The following is a 21,139-nucleotide window of genomic DNA, read 5'->3' on the forward strand; positions in this document are numbered from 1 at the left end:
TTCCCTCCGTTCTAGATTGTCAACAAGGTACTGCAGAAGTTCGCCTCTCACGAAGGGACAAAGTTGACGCTAGTTGCTTCCCTCTGGCCCGCGAGAGAATAACTCACCGAGGTACTTCTATGGCTAGTAGACGTTCCCAGAACACTTCCCCTAAGGGTGGACATGCTACGTCTGCCACGCGTAAAGAAGGTACTCCAAGGCCTCCACGCTCTTCGTCTGACTGCCTTCAGAATATCGAAAGACTCTCGAGAACTAGAGGTTTTTCGAAGGAGGCAACCAGAGCGATTGCTAGAGCAAGGAGAACATCCACCCTTAGAGTCTACCAATCAAAGTGGGAAATCTTCCGAAACTGGTACAAGTCAGTATCCGTATCCTCGACCAGTACCTCTGTAACTCAAATAGCTGACTTCCTCTTTTACCTGAGGAAAGAACGATCTCTTTCAGCTCCCACTATCAAGGGTTACAGAAGCATGTTGGCATCAGTCTTCCGTCACAGAGGCTTAGATCTTTCCAACAATAAAGATCTACAGGACCTCCTTAAGTCTTTTGAGACCACGAAGGAGCGTCGTTTGGTTACACCTGGTTGGAATTTAGACGTGGTTCTAAGATTCCTTATGTCAGACAGGTTCGAACCACTTCAATCAGCCTCCCTGAAAGATCTCACCTTTAAGACTCTTTTCCTGATATGCTTAACCTCAGCTAAAAGAGTCAGTGAGATTCATGCCTTCAGCAAGAACATCGGATTCTCATCCGAAACGGCTACATGTTCTACAACTTGGTTTTCTAGCCAAACACGAGCTGCCTTCTCGGCCTTGACCAATATCGTTCGATATTCCAAACTTATCGTATGGTTGGAAATGAACTAGAAAGAGTATTATGTCCTGTAAGAGCTCTTAAGTTCTATTTTAAAAACCTTTACGAGGCCCGTCTGAAGCTTTATGGTGTTCAGTTAAGAATCCATCTTTGCCTATGTCAGAGAATTCTTTATCCTATTTTATCAGACTGTTAATACGAGAAGCTCATTCCCTTCTGAATGAGGAAGACCAAGCTTGGCTGAAGGTAAGGACACACGAAGTTAGAGCTGTAACAACTTCCGTGGCCTTTAAACAAAATAGATCTCTGCAAAGTATATTCGACGCAACCTATTGGAAAAGCAAATCAGTGTTCGCGTCTTTTATCTTAAGAATGTCCAGTCTCTTTACGAGAACTGCTACACTCTGGGACCATTCGTAGCAACGAGTGCAGTAGTGGTGGGGGCTCCACCACTACAATTCCCTAATTCCAGAACCTTTTTAATCTTTCTCTTGAAATATTTTTGGGTTGTTCGGAAGGCTAAGAAGCCTTTCGCATCCTACTTGATTTGGCGGGTGGTCAAAATCATTTCTTGAGAAGCGCCTAGATTAGAGGTTTTGATGAGGCCCTTTAGTATGGGTTGCAACCCTTCATACTTCAGCTCCTAGGAGTCGCTCAGCATCCTATGAGGATCGCGAGGCTCAGTAAGGAAGACGTACTTAAAAAGGCAGAGTAATTGTTCAAGTCGTCTTCCTTACCAGGTACTTATTTATTTTATGCTTGTTATTTTGAATAACTGCTAAAATGAAATACGGAATACTTAGCTCATAATGATGTCAACATGTAATGCTGGTCTCTACCCACCCCCCTGGGTGTGAATCAGCTATATGATCATCGGGTAAGTTTAATATTGAAAAATGTTATTTTCCTTAGTAAAATAAATTTTTGAATATACTTACCCGATGATCATAAATTAAAGGACCCACCCTTCCTCCCCAATAGAGACCCAGTGGACAGAGGAGAAAATTGGTTCTTTGTTGACATCGAGTACTTGAGTACCTACTTGACAGATGGCGCTGTTGATGTACACCCCCACCTGTATAGCGGTCGCTGGCGTATTCCGCCCGTAGGTTTTTTCTGTCGGGCAGCAGGGCTGCAGCTATATGATCATCGGGTAAGTATATTCAAAAATTTATTTTACTAAGGAAAATAACATTTTTCCATAATTTTCTTTATCACTTAACTTGGATCCCATCCCTCCTTTTACATCTTTTGCTATTATGTATGGATTAAAATATAACACTAAAATTAACGAAAAAGCTAGCAGAATGATGTTCTGCGGGGCTGATCTTGTCAAGAAAAATGCGTGAACAGGCTCAGTTGTCTCCATTACTATCCAGACTGGGTCTTTCAAGTTGTTTAACCTCCAAATTTTTGTTTGATCTCTGGGGAAAAAATATTTCAATATTTGGTTTGATAACTATTTTTTTTACCTCTAATGTGGTTGATCTCCAAGGCACAATATTACAGTACATGCAATAAAGTTTTTATCCAAATAGGCTAGGCCTGTGAAATAACCAGATATTTTTCATTACTTGATGGCCCACTTTACCTTCTGCCACAACCCTTGCCTACTGTACTATCAAAAACAAAAAAACCATATGGGGCGGGAGAGTTATTTGTACAGAAGGAAATACCTTGGAAATATTTTCAAAAATCTAAATGTATCACTGTATATTATGAATTATTCAAAACTCACTAAAAAAAGCATCCTAACCACACGTGATCGTACGTGCTATTTTTATTTTCATTACTTGCTATTCAGTAGTGTAAGTGAGAGACATACCATGTATGTAAGTATTATTTTATAATGAAATGCATATGTTTTCAATATTAATGGTACAACCATACATTAGTGCTTATTTTTTGTTATTGACATTGCTTTATTACTGTTGGGTTACTGAGAATATATACTTTAAACTTATTTTTAAACAAATTAAATAAAGTTTAGGTACGCTGCTAGAATTAAGAGTATTGGTACATCAATAAATGCTATCAACCCCTTGTACTGAAAATAACTACATCTGTAGTGCCATGCTGTGTTAAGCCACCATAATTATAATATCTTTTATGGTGAATCAATTTACCAAACACTAATTTTGCTTGGATATAATTACGGTGAACATCAAAAGTTAGGGAAAGTATTCTGCAATGAATGTGAGGCTGACAGTTATTTAGCTACAATTAGATTTTAGTTAAAGTTGTGGTTGTATAAGTGTATTTTGAGTACATGGTTAATAGTAAGAGGTAATCCTAATGCTTTTATTTTTTAATCTAAAATTAGTTTGATCTATTCTGTGCATTCTTGGAGTGCTTTTGATACGGCAAATAAAATATTTGTGTTTTTGAACTTGTATTTTTCTATCAGCATTATTTGCAGATCTCTACAAGTGACTTGTATATAAGTTAAGATAGGACTACTAACATTTGTACCCTTTATTGAAAATAAGACAATTCATACAAAAATATGATGTTGAAATCCCGTATCTTTATCAGGCATTTGTTGAGAGAAACAAGACCATAAAGTGGTGCCCCCTTCCGGGATGTGGTCGAGCTGTCATGTTCCCTGAGGCTGAACTGGAAACACAACCGTTTTATATCCCAAACACAAAACCACCACCTAAAACTTCTCATGCAGTCGACTGTGGTAATGGACATTTTTTTTGTTGGTAAGTCTGAATTCAGTTTATTAAAAAGATTTAACTTTTCAGATTATTTCTGGGTACACATACTTCATTTATCTGTCTTGTTGGACATTTTTTGTTGGCAAGTCTGAATTCTATGGATCTGGAGAAAGCGTATGATAGAGTTGATAAGGAAGCAATGTGGAGTGTGATGAGGTTATATGGAGTTGGTGGAAGGTTGTTGCAAGCAGTGAAAAGTTTCTACAAAGGTAGTAAAGCATGTGTTAGGATAGGAAATGAAGTGAGCGATTGGTTTCCGGTGAGAGTGGGGCTGAGACAGGGATGTGTGATGTCACCGTAGTTGTTTAACTTGTATGTTGAGGGAGTGGTGAGAGAGGTGAAAGCTCGAGTGCTTGGACGAGGATTAAAACTGGTAGACGAGAATGACCATGAATGGGAGGTAAATCAGTTGTTGTTTGCGGATGATACTGTACTGGTTGCAGACGCGGAAGAGAAGCTTGGCCGATTAGCAACAGAATTTGGAAGGGTGTGTGAGAGAAGGAAGTTGAGAGTTAATGTGGGTAAGAGTAAGGTTATGAGATGTACGAGAAGGGAAGGTGGTGCAAGGTTGAATGTCATGTTGAATGGAGAGTTACCTGAGGAGGTGAATCAGTTTAAGTACTTGAGGTCTATTGTTGCAGCATATGGTGGAGTGGAAGCAGATGTACGTCAGAGAGTGAATGAAGGTTGCAAAGTGTTGGGGGCAGTTAAGGGAGTAGTGTAGTAAAAAATAGAGGATTGGGCATGAATGTAAAGAGAGTTCTATATGAGAAAGTGATTGTACCAACTGTGATGTATGGATCGGAGTTGTGGGGAATGAAAGTGACGAAGAGACCGAAATTGAATGTGTTTGAGATGAAGTGTCTAAGGAGTATGGCTGGTGTATCTCGAGTAACTAGGGTTAGGAACGCAGTATTGAGGGTGAGAACGGGTGTAAGAAATGAGTTAGCAGCTAGAGTGGATATGAATGTGTTGAGGTGGTTTGGCCATGTTGAGAGAATGGAAAATGGATGTCTGCTAAAGGTGATGAATGCAAGAGTTGATGGGAGAAGTACAAGAGAAAGGCCAAGGTTTGGGTTGATGGATGGAGTGAAGGAAGCTCTGGGTGATAGGAGGATAGATGTGAGAGAGGCAAGAGAGTGTGCTAGAAATAGGAATGAATGGCGAGCGATTGTGACGCAGTTCCGGTAGCCCCTGCTGCTTCTTCCGTTGCCTTAGATGACCACGGAGGTAGCAGCAGTAGGGGATTCAGCATTATGAAGCTTCATCTGTGGTGGATAATGTGGGAGGGTGGGCTGTGCCACCCTAGTAGTACCAGCCGAACTCGGTTGAGTCCCTTGTCAGGCTGGGAGGAACATAGAGAGGAGACGTCCCCTATTTTGTTTCATTTGTTTGATGTCGGCTATCCCCTAAAATTGGGGATGTGCCTTGGTATATGTATGTATGTAAGTTGAATTCAGTTTATTAAAATGATTTAACACTTTTCAGATTATTTCTGGGTACACATACTTCATTTATTTGTCTTGTTGAACATTTTTTTGTTGGTAAATCTGAATTCAGGTTATTAGAATGATTTAACCCTTTTTCACATTGTTTCTCGGTACACGTACTTCATTTATCTGTCTCGTCCTAAGTATTTTACCGCCTTTGTGTTGGTTAAATAACTAGCTCGAGTCAGAAATTAAAATTGTTTCTATGAATCTCCTTGATGTTCATATTACTTCTCCAGAGGCTTTGTTTACTGATATTTACCTTTAAGATTTTAGGATGTAATTTCTCATTATCTTTATTTTCAATAGACTCATGCCTCTAGTAAGCTAATGACACATGAACAGTTAATGGCAGGAAGCGGAATGCCCGGGCCACTTTGTTGTTTCTGTTTTCTCGGTCAGATAGGCACATGGCAGATCCCTCTTCCTGATTGTGATGAGTTTTATTGCATTTTAAGTTGTCTTCCTCTGGATTAGTTAGCAATTACTACACTGGGTAGTACATTACTGTTATTTAAATTACCATTGTAAGGAGTGTGATTGCCTTGCTTTTCCTCACAGGAGAAGTATATTTCAAGTTTTGAGTGCTAATGAAACTTGCTTTTAGTCCAAGGGGAAATCCAGAGAAGATTGGGTTAGTTATTTATAGCGGGGATAATGATGAATCTGACACACGAGCACATTTTCTAATACAGTAGGGTCCCGAATTATGCGTGTTCAAATTATACGATTCCCCTTTTATGCGACCTCTATTTTTCAAAAATAAATTTTCTGTATCTGCGAAACTGTTCAAAGTCTGCGAGTCAAGCACTATAAAATGTATCAAATCTACAGTGAACCCTCGTTTATCGCGGTAGATAGGTTCCAGACGCGGGCGCGATAGGTGAAAATCCGCGAAGTAGTGACAGCATATTTACCTATTTATTTAACATGTATATTCGGACTTTTAAAACCTTCCCTTGTACGTAGTACTGTTAACAAACCACCCTTTAATGTACAGAACACTTAATGCATGTACTACAGCACCCTAAACTAAAACAGGCACAAATATTAAAGGCGATTTTATATCATGTGTTTCCTAAACACCTAAAAAGCACGATAAAAAATGGCAACCAATGTTTTGTTTACGTTCATCTCTGATCATAATGAAGAAACAAACTCATTTAGTGTACACATATATGTACGTATGGTTAGTTTTTGCATCGATTATATTGATTATACAGTACTGTATGTTGATTTTTTTATTACCAATGTTTTAGTTTACGTATTTTTCTTAGGACTTCCAAATGAAATCTTTTTCTTTATGACGCCGCCTGAAACGACGGCGTGTACGCTCAGTAAACAACCACGCTCAGAACAAACAAGGCATTTAACGCGCATGATGATAGTGATAAATAATGATACAGTACATACAGTATTTACAGTAAAAGCATTTACAAAATATGTTACCTTACAAATATAAATTATACAGTACTTGTACGTAGCAAAGCAGGAAAACAATTTGAGAGAGAGAGAGAGAGAGAGAGAGAGAGAGAGAGAGAGAGAGAGAGAGAGAGAGAGAGAGAGAGAGAGAGAGAGAGATTGTTTTACGTACGTAAATGTAAATTTTAAACAAAAAAAATATGATAGGTTACAACATGTAGACTTTTAAAACCTTCCCTTTAACTTAATGCATACAGTACGTACATTACTAAACTATAAAACAGGTTAAAGTAAAAAATAAAGATTGTTACTGTACTCACCACGAAAGAAGTTCAAGAAAAACTTGAATGACGATGGCGATGAATTTGCTGCACAGTAGAAATGATGATGATGAAGCTGATGATGTGTTCTACTGTGCAGTCAATGATAGTATTTTACGTCTCTTCAGACGGAGGTGTCTTTTCCTGGGACACCTCTTCAACTTCTTCAATTTCTTCCGAAGGCGTACTAGCAGGAGGAACTGGCTCTTTTTTGCGAGGCTGAAAAAACATTGTGATCGGAAGTTGTTGCCGCTGCTTCTTTTTTCGATCCAAGAGCATCCTGTAGGGAGTCGTGATGTCATCAACCTTGTTGCAGAATTGCATCGAGCGAACCATATCCTCGTCCCACTCTTGCAACATTTCTTTCGCCTCCTTCATATGGTTGCAGAACTTGGCGAGCCGTTCTAATGTTAAGCCCGTTTCTTCGACATTTTCTTGGGTCTCTTCCTGGGTACCCTCACTCTCTTCCTCACTTGCCGATTTCGTCAGGTCTTCGAGGTCTGCGTCAGTTAGGGGCTGGGAATGGCAGTCCAACAACTCGTCGACGTCTTCAGTCGTCATGTCGCCAAACCCGTCACCCCCAATTATGGCAGCCAACTGCACAGATTTCCGTATTGCAGAGTGTTGGATTTCCGACGGAGTAAATCCCTTGTCGTCGTAAACAATATCGGGCCACAGCTTCTTCCAGCTCGCATTTACGGTTGCAGGTTTCATCTCTTGAAGTGCCTTTTGAATATTCTGCTGGCACGTGGCTATGGTGTACTGCCGCCAGTACGCCTTCAAGTTGAAGTCTTCATCCTCGTCATCTTGGGCAGCATCCACACACGCAACGAGGTCCGCCAAGGTATTCTTCGTGTAGAGGGCCTTGAACGCCCTGATAACCCCCTGGTCCATTGGTTGAATTAATGACGTGGTGTTGGGTGGCAGGAACTCAACCTGAACGCCCTCACGCGACAGGTCAGTTGCGTGTCCACCAGCGTTATCCATAAGGAGAAGGATCTTGAATGGCAAGCCCTTCTCTAAGAGATATTCATGGACTTGCGGGATGAAACACTGGTGGAACCAGTTGGAGGTCAGCATCTTCGTAATCCATGCTTTTTGATTATGCATCCAGTACACGGGAAGGAGATTCTTATTTTTGTTTTTCAAAGCGCGAGGATTTTTCGACTTATAAATAAGCCCCGGCTTTAACAAAAATCCAGCAGCATTGCCACACATCACGAGGGTAACGCGATCCTTGAATGCCTTAAAGCCAGAGGCTTTGGCTTCCTCTTTGAACAGGAAAGTTCGCGACGGCATTCTCTTCCAAAACAAGCCGGTTTCATCCATATTAAAGACTTGCTCCGGCTTGTATCCACCTTCAGCGATAATGTTCTTGAAAGTCTGGTTCACGTAAGTTTCAGCAGCGGCAGTGTCAGCGGAAGCAGACTCCCCATGCAGGGAAACGCTTTTCAGGGCGAAGCGTTTCTGAAACTTCGCGAACCATCCTTTGCTTGCGGAAAAACGTTTCTGAGGCTGGGAATCAGTGGATGTCCCTGGTTGAGGATCATCTGCATCATCATCATCTTCAGCATGGTTGCCGTCGTCCTCTTTAGGTTCCTTTGCAGCAAAATTCTCATACAAGCTCAAAGCCTTTGTTTGGATGGTGTTCGTATCCAACGCTATGTTCTTCTTCCGGCAGTCGGCAATCCACACAGCTAAAGCACCTTCCATGCGTACGATCGTTTTATTACGCGTTGTAACGACTCGCTTCGCTGATCTGCTAAAGGTGATTGCAGCAGTCTTTCTAATGTTCGCCTCGTCCTTCTTGATGTAGCGAACGGTGGATTCGTTGATGCCAAAATGGCGGCCGGCGGCCGCGTAACTTCTACCATCTTTTAACATGTCGAGAAGCGTAACCTTCTCAGCTATCGTCATCATTCTTCGGTGGCGTTTAGGCTCACTACCAGCCTTACTAGAAGCAGAACGCTTGGGAGCCATTGTAACAGAAAGTTCAACAAAAAGTTCAACTTAAAACAGTCGCACACAGCACAGATTAAACTTCACAAAGTTAAGAACGTCTACTCAGCAATACGCGGAAAGAGAAAGTGAACGATGCAGCCCCGCGAGAACTTTGATGCTGCGGGTAGAAGATGCGGGCAAAACACCAATCACAGGCTAGATAACAAAACTTGAGTTTTGATTCGTCATCTATCAGCGCTTGAACCAATCACAACCCGTCTTAGTACTATGGCGCGTTGGTTACTCATAGAAGATGCCCCCGCGCATACTGAACGTACGTAGATTAAGTACAATACAGTACCGTAATAATAATAAATAATGATAATAATACTGTACAGTAATAATAATAATAATAATGATTAATAATAATAACAATAATAATTTTATTAACAACAACAACAATAATAATAATAATAACAATAATAATAAAAATTTACGTACGTACGCTATTTTACGCCTCTCTCTCTCTCTCTCTCTCTCTCTCTCTCTCTCTCTCTCTCTCTCTCTCTCTCTCTCTCTCTCTCTCTCTCTCGTACGCTTACAGTACTTATTCGAAATGTGATTTTTGCAACAAAGAATATTATTGGATGCAGTACTGTACTACGTACGTATACATACAAAAGATTCATGGAAAAGAAGCACATCCATTACAGTACACACCATTCTAATATGGTATGACTGCATCTGATTTGCGTTTCATGTTCGATTTAATTTTACTACGTACTGAATTATCGTATGATCACATTCTCTTTTCGTGTTTTATTTCTTTCTGTGCTGAATTATATATCATATGTAATGCAATGAACAATCAGTAAGAGCAGATATTACTAATTACAGTATTAATGGAATTACAGGTAACAAAATATCGTATTTGGTTATCTTCAGATTTCGCGGTATTTTCGAATTTTCCGGAAAATCCGCGATATGTATATATATATGGGTTATGGGAAAACCCCGCGAAGTGGTAAATCCGCGATTGTCGAACCGCGAAGTAGCGAGGGTTCACTGTATTGTCTTTCTTGGTAGCCCTAAATACGGTGATTTATAATAAATTTTACAAAACAATATTAACATTACATCTTATTAGCATAATTTCATAATGAATAGCCTATTTAAGGATAAAATTCCACATCAACAATGAAATCAATTGTTAACTGTGCAAGTCCAGCTGACAAAATGTAAACAGGATTGTGGTTACGTTCTCGGCAATCATTATCTTTCTCCAACCTTACGATAATTGTAATGGTAGTGTTAATGATGGTATATTAAAGCATTATTTTTGTTTAGTACAGTATATATAAAAGCCTTATTTTTCCCTCCGGGCGTTCAAGGTTTTCACGAGTAGACTGGGTTTGTTTATCGGCAGTGAATAGCCTAAACTACGGTAACGAGTCGGCAATATTTTGTCATTTTTTAAACCGTACACATTTGATTTGCAAAGATTAGTTTTGTAGAGTAGACGGTAAAATAAAAATCTCTCTCTCTCTCTCTCTCTCTCTCTCTCTCTCTCTCTCTCTCTCTCTCTCTCTCTCTCTCACTCTCGAATTTCTGCCATCAAATCTCTCTCTCTCTCTCTCTCTCTCTCTCTCTCTCTCTCTCCTCTCTCTCTCTCTCTCTCTCTCTCTCCGTAAGAAATAAAACCCTAGTTAACATATGGCAACTTGAGTTTAAGAATGAAATTAACATGACAATTGTTAGTTGTGGTGATCAATTCCTCGCTTCAGGAGGTACACGAACCAAAAACACGGCACTCGATTACAACAGCTGATTCTCTCTCTCTCTCTCTCTCTCTCTCTCTCTCTCTCTCTCTCTCTCTCTCTCTCTCTCTCTCTCGTGTTATACAATACTTACAAATAGATGAAGAAACCAAAATCGGTTTTCTTAAAGTGTCAATTAAATACAAAACGAAAAAATTATACCGTGTATACATCCATTTCAATCATAGCTTGAAATACGGTATCCGATTTCGTCAGCAAACCACTATTTTTTAGGAAACACCATTCTATTCCAGAAAATTTTTACTCTTTAAATAGTCAATTGCGCTATAATAAAACATGTACTTGGGTTTTTAAATTTCGGGTGTGTTTTAAAAATCGAGTATTGCTGACTTCTTTTTGTTTTACTTTTGGCTGTGATTAGATCAGCTGATGTCTAGCTTCCGCTCTCACGAATATGCGCGTACGAATACGTTAACAAAGAATTGTTTACACCATTTCTTAATTTATTCAAACCATCAATACAGTTAATATTACATAAGGACCAATGTGTTATAAACTATATTTATTATTTAGTACATTTAAAACCATCTCTCTCTCTCTCTCTCTCTCTCTCTCTCTCTCTCTCTCTCTCTCTCTCTCTCTCTCTCTCTCTCTCTCTCTCTCTCTCTCTCTCTCTCTCTCTCACATCGAACGTAATAGCGGTAACCTAATTGTTCGATGACTTTAAAAATAGGCCTAGTACTTTCTTCTTTTATCATTTTTGCATATGGTTTTCCTAACTAAAGTTAGGAAAAGTATTTTGGATATGGAAAGGACAATTATCTTTCGTAACAGTTTAGAATTATCGTAAATTATCATTCTGTCATTAGCGGCAGTTTGCTATTGTGGATTAAACGCATAAGGAAAAAAAAGGTTTCCAGCTTTGCTACGAATTTAGGAATTTATATGGATACGGTAAGTAAAATATTTGTAATAACATAATGTTTACTAAATGTTTGTAATATCATTAGTTATCACTTTGATCATGTGTGTTTAATGCGTTCGTTTGTTTATTATGATCGAAGATGAGCGTAAACAAATGGAAGGTTTCCGTTTCAGGCGGCGTCATAAAGAAAAACATTATATAAATGGCATTCACTTCATTTATTTGGAAGTTCTTAGAAAAAAAATTAAGTAGAGCATTGGTAATAACAAAATCAACATATAATCAATATTGGTAAGATTGCTGTGGATGCAAAAACTAACCTATACACAGATGTGTAAATGCGTCTGTTTCTTCGTTATGATCAGAGATAAACGTAAACAAAACATTGGTTGTCGTTTTCTATTGTGCTTTTTGGCATGTTTAGGAAACGCATGATATAAAATCGCCTTTATTTTGATAATTTTGGGTTTTCAATCATACAACAAAAGCTAGTCTATAGAGTGATGGTTTTGCTATCCACCAGTTGTCTTAAACAATAGATATGACAAACATTAAAATTTGTCTGTATTTTGGGTCGTGTTATAACGGGAAATATACAGTGTTTACACCCATCATGGTTGTAATTTTAACCATTTTTCAAGTTATTAGAACTTTAAAGTATATTAAATATTTGATTTATTTACAAGAACAATTTGATATTATAAAGAAATACAGTACAGTACAAAGAAAGTAATGGAAAAGGGTAGTAAACACGTTTGAATAAGCAAGTTGCCGGTCGTCATGGCCAAATGTAATTATTTCTGTTAGTTGTGTTTCGAAATCTGCGATTTTCCATTTATACGAGGTCATTCATCGACCAAATTCTCGCATAATTCGGGACCCTACTGTACTTATTTAACCTACTAAGTTTTGATAGTGATGGGCTTCACAGCTCTTAACTTACTTAGATTCCCTTGTTTAATCTCAGGAGTGAGTGGGTCTTTGCTTTTAGGTGGTAATTTCAATCTTACCTAACTCTAACACAACTTCCTAAACTGGGTGTAGTGGTGAAAGTGTTCCATTCAGTAAGGGATCTGAACATTAACTGTGTCTTACAAAGTCAAAATCCTCTCACAAAGCTGTGAATTCTTTGTGGTGGTACCTTGGTTTAAGAGTACAGTCATCCCTTGTTTTATACGAGGGTTAGGTTACCTAGACAGGCGCAATGTGGGAAAAATGGCAAATATGGGTTGCACTAGGGTGGGTGGGCTAACTCCTAACCTAACAGGTCACTGTCTCATGCATGTGAGCGGGTGCCCTAGTGGATGATTAACACAGTAAATAATGTCTAATATTTTTTTTATTTGTTTTATATCAAAGTTTATAATTATATGTACTGTACAGTACGTGCTACATGTATACTACGTACTGGACACGGTAAGGCTACAGTACAGTATTGCACTAAACTAAAACTTTACCGGTCATCGTCATACCTTTACTGTAGTGTATAATAAAGGGATTTTGACGAAGGAAAAATCTATTTCTGGGGAGAGACCTGATAAAACCTTCCAATTATACCAGAGAAAGATAAAAGCATGGAATGCTGAGGTTACAACCCTCGCGCGAGCACCTTTTGGGTGTCGTGTATAAAGCAAAGGCGCGTGAAATCCACTATTCACAGGTTGTCTTCCATTTAGTTAATTCCTTTGTCAAAGGGATGGGCCGATACAAAGGCCCTAGCCAACCCACCAGCGCCACACCACCCACGCCCCGACGCGAGCGCCATCTGAACAACATCCTTCTTTTTGGACTTCGACATTGTGAAAATTTTTTGTGGTGCTCTCGGATTTTTTCACTCGTGGATTTATTTCGTCATGTCCGAAGCTCCATCTTCACACATTCCAATGTTAAGTACCATAGTTTGTTTTGACAGCTTTTTATAGTACCGGGCTTTTGTTTTATATCCAGTATAGTCTGTTTTATCATTCCCGTCTTGTCAGGCTGGGAGGAACGTAGAGAGTAGAGGTCCCCTTTTTGTTTTGTTTCATTTGTTGATGTCGGCTACCCCCCAAAATTGGGGGAAGTGCCTTGGTATATGTATGTAATATCACTACTACAGTATAACTTAGCTGTATAATGTCAGCGCTCTCAAACATTCATCCCATACGAACTTTTTTATCAGACCGTGTGTCTTACAGACTAGGTTGCCTCTTTTGCTCCCTGTCTCTTCCTTTTGGTCACTTGTGCTACATGGTTACTTTATAAGTCGACATCGTCATTGATGGAAGAGCTTCATTAATTGCGCAGGCCCCTTCACCCATTCGCTGCCACCAGTCCTTCCCGCTGTTCCAGGGAATTGAACTCAGCGGGATTCTCCTCCGGAGACATATTTGACAACCCTTAGCTTGATCTCTGTCTTGTCCTTCAATCCTCTAATTATAACGTCCTCACGCAGCCGGAGTTCGCTCTGTCAACGGCCATACCACGGAACACCGTCTCCTCCGATCAGCAAAGTCAATCAACGTGGGGTATGGTCAACACTTGGATGGGTGACCACCTTGTAACACTACTGTGTTTGGTGTTGTAGAAGTACTACTTCTCCAGTTTTAGCTGTTCTAGCTCAGAGGTGCACTTTCTTGTCCCTCACTTCACCAAGAAAGGAGTTCTCTTGGTCGTGGCTGGGAAAGGGATGCTGTGGACATCATCAATGTTCTTATCCAAGAGATAATTCTCTGTTTTCTCGTTCTTGAGTAGGTTGCCTCGTAGTGAGTCCCTCCTATGAGGACAGAGAATCGCAGCTCAGTGATCAACGGAGTCTTAGGAGGAGGAGGAAAGGAGTCTCTTCCTTTTACGCCTCCGAAGTCACTGTTTCAAGTGGGTTTGGCAAGCCTGCAGCGGATTCCTTTGAATCAAACTTCTTCTGGAGCACAGGTAAGGGCAGGAGTAGGTTCCTACCCCCTTTGGTCTTGGGTCGATATGAGACCTGGTCAGGAGACGGACCTGAGAAGACGGTTGACAAAGGGAAATCTCCACCGAGGAGTCGACCTCCTTGGCTCTTTCCCGGATTGGACGCTCCCTCCAGGTGCATCAAAAGAAGGTGGGTGGACCATGCTGTACCGCTCGGCTTCCAGGCTCTGGGCAGAGTCCGAATGGTACCATCTCTTAAACCAACCAGAGATGAGGGCAGACTTTCTATGGACAGGGGGTACCACCCCCTCTGAGGAGAACTCAGATTTGAGGTTCGGCTCTTTTTTCAGTCAACACCCGATGTCCACCTTCAACTTGAGCTAGAACTCGTGGATGGGAAATAGAGAGTGCGGTTAAGGGGATCACCTCTAGGTGCTGGAACTCGACCTTCTGAGAGAGTGTCCTTCCAACCACTGGTCAACAATCCTCCTGCTTGTGGGGAGAATCGCCAACTACGGCAGCAAGTGTTGGTCGTGTCTTTCCCGTTCTCAGAAAAGACTTCCTTCTCCGGTTGGTCTCCCCTTTGGAGGAGTCCTCCAGCAAAGAGAGGTATTCACCCACTGCCCTGCCAAGGAAGTAGCCCCTTCACTAGCCATAGGGTAGCAATCATCCTGCTTGTGTGAAGGATCTCCGACAGCGGCGCCAGCCGGTGGTTGCCTTTCCCATCTGCGTGAGAAACTGTCCCGTTTTCCTCTTGTGGATTCCTCTGGCGGGAATCGGATTCATCCATCACCCTTCCTTGATCTTTGGGAATAGACCACTCTCGTCTTGTCGAGCAGACTCGTCACACTCATTGACTCGTCTGCAACTCCTGACGGAGATCCCGAAAGACCTCCTACAGTGACTAAACAGGCACATGTGAACACCTTTCACGAAGCTATATCTTTGCTGTGACTTCACGCCTGGAGACTATTCAGCTCCTCTTCTTTCAGAGAATCCTTCCAGCAACAAATTGCAAAAATAATGTCTGGATACCTGCATAGATCTTCAGCTTCGGCTGGCCATGCCAAGTGGACTGTAGTTGGTATCATGGAAGGGGTATCGAGCCCTTCGATGTGACTATCCCAGCATTAGAGGAGTTCCTCATTTACCTTCTGGAGAAAAACGTCTCTGCAATGAAAGGCCACCACTAGTCCTTGAGCCTTGCCTTCAGACCGAAAGGAATTAACCTTTCCTCCATGTTGGCGTCGCCCCTCATACAGAGTTTTTAAGCTGACAGACCTTTAGTCAGAAGAAGGACCTCCATGGGGCAGGGTTCACGTCATGTGGTCTCCCAAGGGAACTACCTACGATACGACCTAGAACGCCAATCAGTGATATCCACCTGACCTCGATGATAGGTCTCCTTCTCGTAACGGCCAAAAGAGTCGGCGAATACCAGGGGCTGCCCTTAACGCCTCTATTCATGGTGATGGGCTAGGTAATACTTGACCTCGTTTCTGGCAGTTCAGATCGCAGAATTCGAACCTCTCGTTCTGGGAGGTTCTTTGCAGTAAGACCAATGATCCAGATTAATATTTACTATGCCAAAGAGAAACTGGAGGCCCTACCTCAAGTAAACTACAAGAGCTCGCCCCAAGTGTCAACACCCTTTGTGAGCTCTGAAAAGGTCAAGAGAAAGATCACCAAGAACACGCTCTGGGCTCGGATTTGCATTGTCATGAACCCAGCATTAAATCCTGATCCTTTTCATAGAAGAGACCGAGAGCTTATAAATTTAGAGGCAGGAGTGCGCCCTAGCGTTTTATAAGACCACTCTGTGACGCACACCTTTTCAGCAGGCGTTTAGAATCGTCAAATAACCTTCACCGCCCACTTCCTGCAAGACGTGACCCACAGGAACAGGGAGACGTTCTTCGTGGTTTCTGTGGTGGCTAGACAATAAATGGTTTCAACACCTCAAGCTCTGTTATTGAGATGTAACAGAGGGTTGAGGGCTAAGGTGACCTGAGATTAGCCTGGGGTGAATGAGTAAGAATGATTAGCCTCCTTTCTTTTCTTCACCTTCCCCTCTCTTGGGGAACCAGCACCAGGGTCCTCAGTACAGCTGGCCTCACTTAACTACAGTTTTTATCAGCAGGTAAAACCATTTCCCTCGTGCAACCTAGTATAGAAATATACTTGCTGTGTCCCCAGTACCTCTAGCGAGGGGGATTGGGTAATGTCTATGGTACTCTCAAAGATTCCTGTGACTCAGGGAACGCTTACCTAGACCAGTCACATTGCTAGTATCATGAACACAGCTTGCGGAGGCCGCTAGTTTTGCAGAGCCCGATATTTAAGCGAGGTGCATGGGTTCCTACCAGTAAGATATAGTATTGTACAGAGAAACCCCCGAGTCAATGCCTAAAGCCAGTTGGTAAGGACTTCCAGCCTCCTAAGAGGTAATTCATTCCTATAAATAGCAACGGTTTGTATAGAGTGACAGAACAAATGACATATTTGTATGTAATGTGTAATTTTCCTAAAGATACAAACCTGGAGCTATTTATACAGATTGGCCCCCTGCACCTGTCCCCCAAAAAGATCCTGCCTGCTAGCATAGTGGGTGCACAGCCCAGGTGTGCAAGTGAGCGGGGTAGCCGGCTATCCCCCACCCCTCCCGCTAACGTGGTTGAGGTGGATATCCCTCACTAAAAGTCATATGGTTTGTCTTCCAGCTACGCCGAAAGTAATATCCCTATAAATAGCTCCAGGTTTTTATCGTTAGGAAAACACGAATAGCTCCAGGTTTTTATTGTTAGGAAAAACACAAAATACTTCCAAATTTGTCATTTTTTTTAACAAATGAGAAAGTTATATGAACATTTTTTCTTTAAGGGTGAATCTGGATTTTTTTTTTTTAGTAAACAACTGGTAATGAATTTTGCATAAGAATTTATGCAGTGAATTTGTCTATACAAAGTTTGCATCAAATCGAATTAATTCAGGTAGAATATAGTGGGGCATACTGAATAAAATAAAATAAAAATTAAATGGAATAACAGAGGGACAAGGATAAAGTGGAATAAGGAAAGGTGTAAGGAATAAACATTGACGAAAATGAACAATACTGTACTCCCTTTTTTATTCCTTATCCTTATTCCCTTTTATTCAGGTCAGTATTTCCAACTATATTTTTTATGCACTGTATTAATTTATCTAATGCCAAAGGCTAAAAGGTTTTTCCTATTCTTCCCTCTTTTCTATATCCTTTTCTTTTACCTTTCCATTTGTTATACCTATACATTATAGTCACTTTTGATGTTCTTATGTCTTTATCTATTCCTTGTACTTATTCCCTTATTCTGCTCATAAGTTGAATGAAATAAAGTCAGTAAATGCAGTTAGAAATGTAATATGTAATAGAGTTTGCCCCCATTAGACCTGTAGGAATGAGACGGGCTTGTATCATAAATTGGAAGGTAATAGCTTCTCTACGGAATATGAGCCGACACGCAGATAGGCCGTGTATGAATAAAAGGTAAAGTGTAGTGAATTTATTAAGCAACAGACTTCATTTTTAAGCTATTTTGTAAAGTAACATAGGGAATATTCATAAGGTTATTGTATTTTTGTTTAAAGGGAGTGTCTTGGTGAAGCGCACTCCCCATCAGGATGTGAGCAGTGGGCCGAGTGGCAGGGAAAAGTTGGAGAGGTGAAGCCTGAAGAGTTGAGGATTAATTCGGGAGAGACAGAAGACGCAGCTAATTTTTTATGGCTTGTCACCAACTCCAAAGCTTGTCCAAATTGCAAGAGTCCTATTCAGAAGAATGAAGGATGTAATCACATGAAATGTTCAAAGGTATGTGCATTCGTAATAGGTACAGAGCAATTTTTATAAAGAATTTTTATGACTGGTCCAGTTAGTGTTCCCTTAAAGGATATCATATGTTTTATTTACTTATTGCTGCTAAAGAACTTTTATGACTGGTTTAGTAAGTGTTCCCTTAAAGGATTCTATGTTTTATTTACCTATGCTTACAAAACTAATTTGCCACGCAGTATAATCATGCTTAATCATTTGCTTTGATTAGGTGGCAGAAATGGCAGCAAATGCTGAAAAGCTTCTAGTAATTGCTGCACCCCATTTCCTTTTGTAACTAGCAAAAACTTGTTTATAAAATACAAAAGTGATATATAACTGCAAATACAGGAATGCATTTGCAGTTATATACCCAAAGAGAAAAGGTAAAAAGCAATTATTACACTGGTCCTGTTAACCAGGAATTTTGATATATATATATCTGGTAACATACACTAGTCACTGTTAAAAATAAAAGAATATACAAAATGAAAATTGAGCTTACATTTCATATAAAAAGTTTCAATATTTTAAATGAGATAAGCTCTTTAGATAGAATTTAGTTTTACTGAACTAATATTTTTGGTTTATTTTTTAACCTGTCCTGTGCTAAATCTGTTGATTTAGAAAGTGGTTGTGAGACTCTTTTTGTATCTTTTCTTTCCAGTGCAAATTTGATTTTTGTTGGGTTTGTTTAGAGAGTTGGAAAAAACACTCCTCAGCAACTGGTGGATATTTTCGATGCAACAGATTCGATGCTCAAAGTAAAGCTGATGAAAAACTTGGTGTACTAATGTCAGAGGTTAGTATTTCCATTGTTTATGTTCCAGTCTTATAAAATCAGTTATGCTTTAGTGTTTTCATTTTTAGAAATTTCCTTTTTTGTTTGAAGTCGCTGTCAAATTTTGCCATGGGATGCTGTGTAAAGAATTGAATTTGAACAGTTATCTAGAAACACCTTGAATAATGTCACATTAAACTACAGTATTCATGGCAATTTTTTTTTTTTTTTTTTCAGTTGTTTGGAGATGTAAGAAGATTTATTTTAGATTTCAGTATTTGTAGACTGGCAATTCTTGTTAGTCTTACGTATTTTTGTGAAGTAGTACATGTTATTGATAATTTTTCACATTTTATATATAAATTCTTATATACTCATACCTTGGTAGTTTTTACTTCCGTGCAACAGATGTCGCTTAAATTGGACAATATCTATAACTCAGGTTAAACATGAAGATTAGGGATATACTGTATAGAGGTGAATCATTGGAAAAACTTCAAACTTATGATGAACTAGGAACATTTAAATTCCTTAAATTTTACCAAAAAAAAATATGTCATATTGTTTATTATGATGATTTTAGCCCTCAAGCTTAAAAGACCTCATCTGCTGTACTTTTACTCAAGAGGTCAAATGGCACCCTGATAGTGGCATCGGAATAGGGATTATATTCATTTAAAATTTTAAGCAAAAGCTCATTGGTAAGTTAGCTGCAGTGTCAGGAATGTCCTCGCCTTGTGCCTGAGAAGACCAAGTCTGAATACTTCTGTGTTTAGAGAATGATGAGTTTGGATCGAGGCAAAGCGTATAATTGCACTCAACCAGAAGTCACACAATAAGTTGCCTAGGCTAATCCTTGAAGGGGCTTACATGGCTGCACACTCCAGGCTCGGATCCCTGTTGTGAGCGCTGCAATCACTGATTTGATGAATAGTGGTGTTGGTGTCGCTCGAAGTGACTCGGGAATGTCCCGAGATTGGAGAGGGATGGTGGCGGATTCCAATGAGTTCAGTCTTGTAAAAGACCTAGCACTTGTAGCATAAGAGTTACCTGCTGTACTTCATACCCAGAGTTGAGTTTTGGTACAGTACTACTACTCCTTAAAGACTAACTTGACTAGAATTACCAGTCTATCTTTGTGATTGAGATACAAAATTAACAATTTTACCCATAATGACGAGGGAAATTTGAGAATTGTAGATAGACTGGCAATATGCTGTCATTGAATACTTGATGAAAAAAGTTTCAGAACTTACCTTCAACAAGTTATTAGGAAGTTTTTGATAAGAAACACAAAGTTTAAAAGGAATTTACTTAGTGATTTGTTCATCTTTTTCCTGTAAAGAAGTATAAATCAAATTATTTAATACTGTTGAGCAAGTTGCTGCTCATTTATTCGGCTACAGTTTCAGAACTTTCAGGGTCAAGGCAAAACTTTTGCAACGGCGCCTCTGGTGTATTTGCACTGTATTGTAGTTACCCACATTTATTCTTATTTCATTTATTGTCCTTTTACCCACATAATGATAAAAATGTTTTGATCTTTTCTATATATTTTTCACTAAATAGAAATAATCGATCTTATTATTACTTTCGTAAAACGATTAGTGTTTACCATTACCCAGCTAATGTTAACTCGTGATTAGCAAGTGGCTGAGCTGACAAGCGAATGAAGCAAACTGCCATCAGAAATGGGATGAAATGAACGTTACCAACAACATTAAAGAGCTAAAAGAATCATACGATATGAAACGCCATCTACCCTTGAGAAACAAAGCTGCTTAATACCATTTACTTTAGTGATAGGAGGGTTATTAGCATCCAGACTATAAAACTCTCTTCTACCTTGCAATCTAGTTGTCTAACAGAGTGACTAATAGTGCAAGGGTTTAGCTGCAGAAAGATCTAAAGTAAATAGATAAGTTTAGGCTCTGTGAGAGGATCCTTACTGTAATGCGCAGTGAACATTCAGAATCTTTACTGAAGGAACATTGCCATACACCAGGTTAGGTTAGCAACTGGCCCAGTAATTTCATAATTAGAGCTTGGAAGCAAAAACACACTGGCCTTCTGAAATTAAGGGAAACTAAATATAGTAGGCATAGAGCTTTGAAGGACATCACTATCAAAACTAGGCCAGTTACGTGCGTATTAAAGAACGGTGCGGGCGTGTCATATTTTTCATCATCTCTGCTGTAAACAAGTAGCCTAGCCTC

The 21,139-nt window shown here is 39.8% G+C and overlaps 1 protein-coding gene across 3 annotated transcripts in view; it reads left to right on the forward strand.

The window, feature by feature from the left end:
* LOC137618052 (ankyrin repeat and IBR domain-containing protein 1-like) overlaps window positions 1-21,139 on the forward strand; it is a 177,046-nt gene that overhangs the window by 85,407 nt on the left and 70,500 nt on the right. For all 3 annotated transcript variants that reach the window (XM_068347999.1, XM_068348001.1, XM_068348000.1), the window contains exons 9-11: window positions 3,349-3,521; window positions 17,923-18,142; window positions 18,810-18,944. In XM_068347999.1, coding sequence (XP_068204100.1) covers window positions 3,349-3,521; window positions 17,923-18,142; window positions 18,810-18,944 — 528 coding nt within the window. The remainder of the gene's footprint in view (window positions 1-3,348; window positions 3,522-17,922; window positions 18,143-18,809; window positions 18,945-21,139) is intronic.

This window comes from Palaemon carinicauda, chromosome 24 (assembly GCF_036898095.1).
Source record: "Palaemon carinicauda isolate YSFRI2023 chromosome 24, ASM3689809v2, whole genome shotgun sequence".
Classification (NCBI taxonomy): Eukaryota; Metazoa; Arthropoda; class Malacostraca; order Decapoda; family Palaemonidae; genus Palaemon; species Palaemon carinicauda.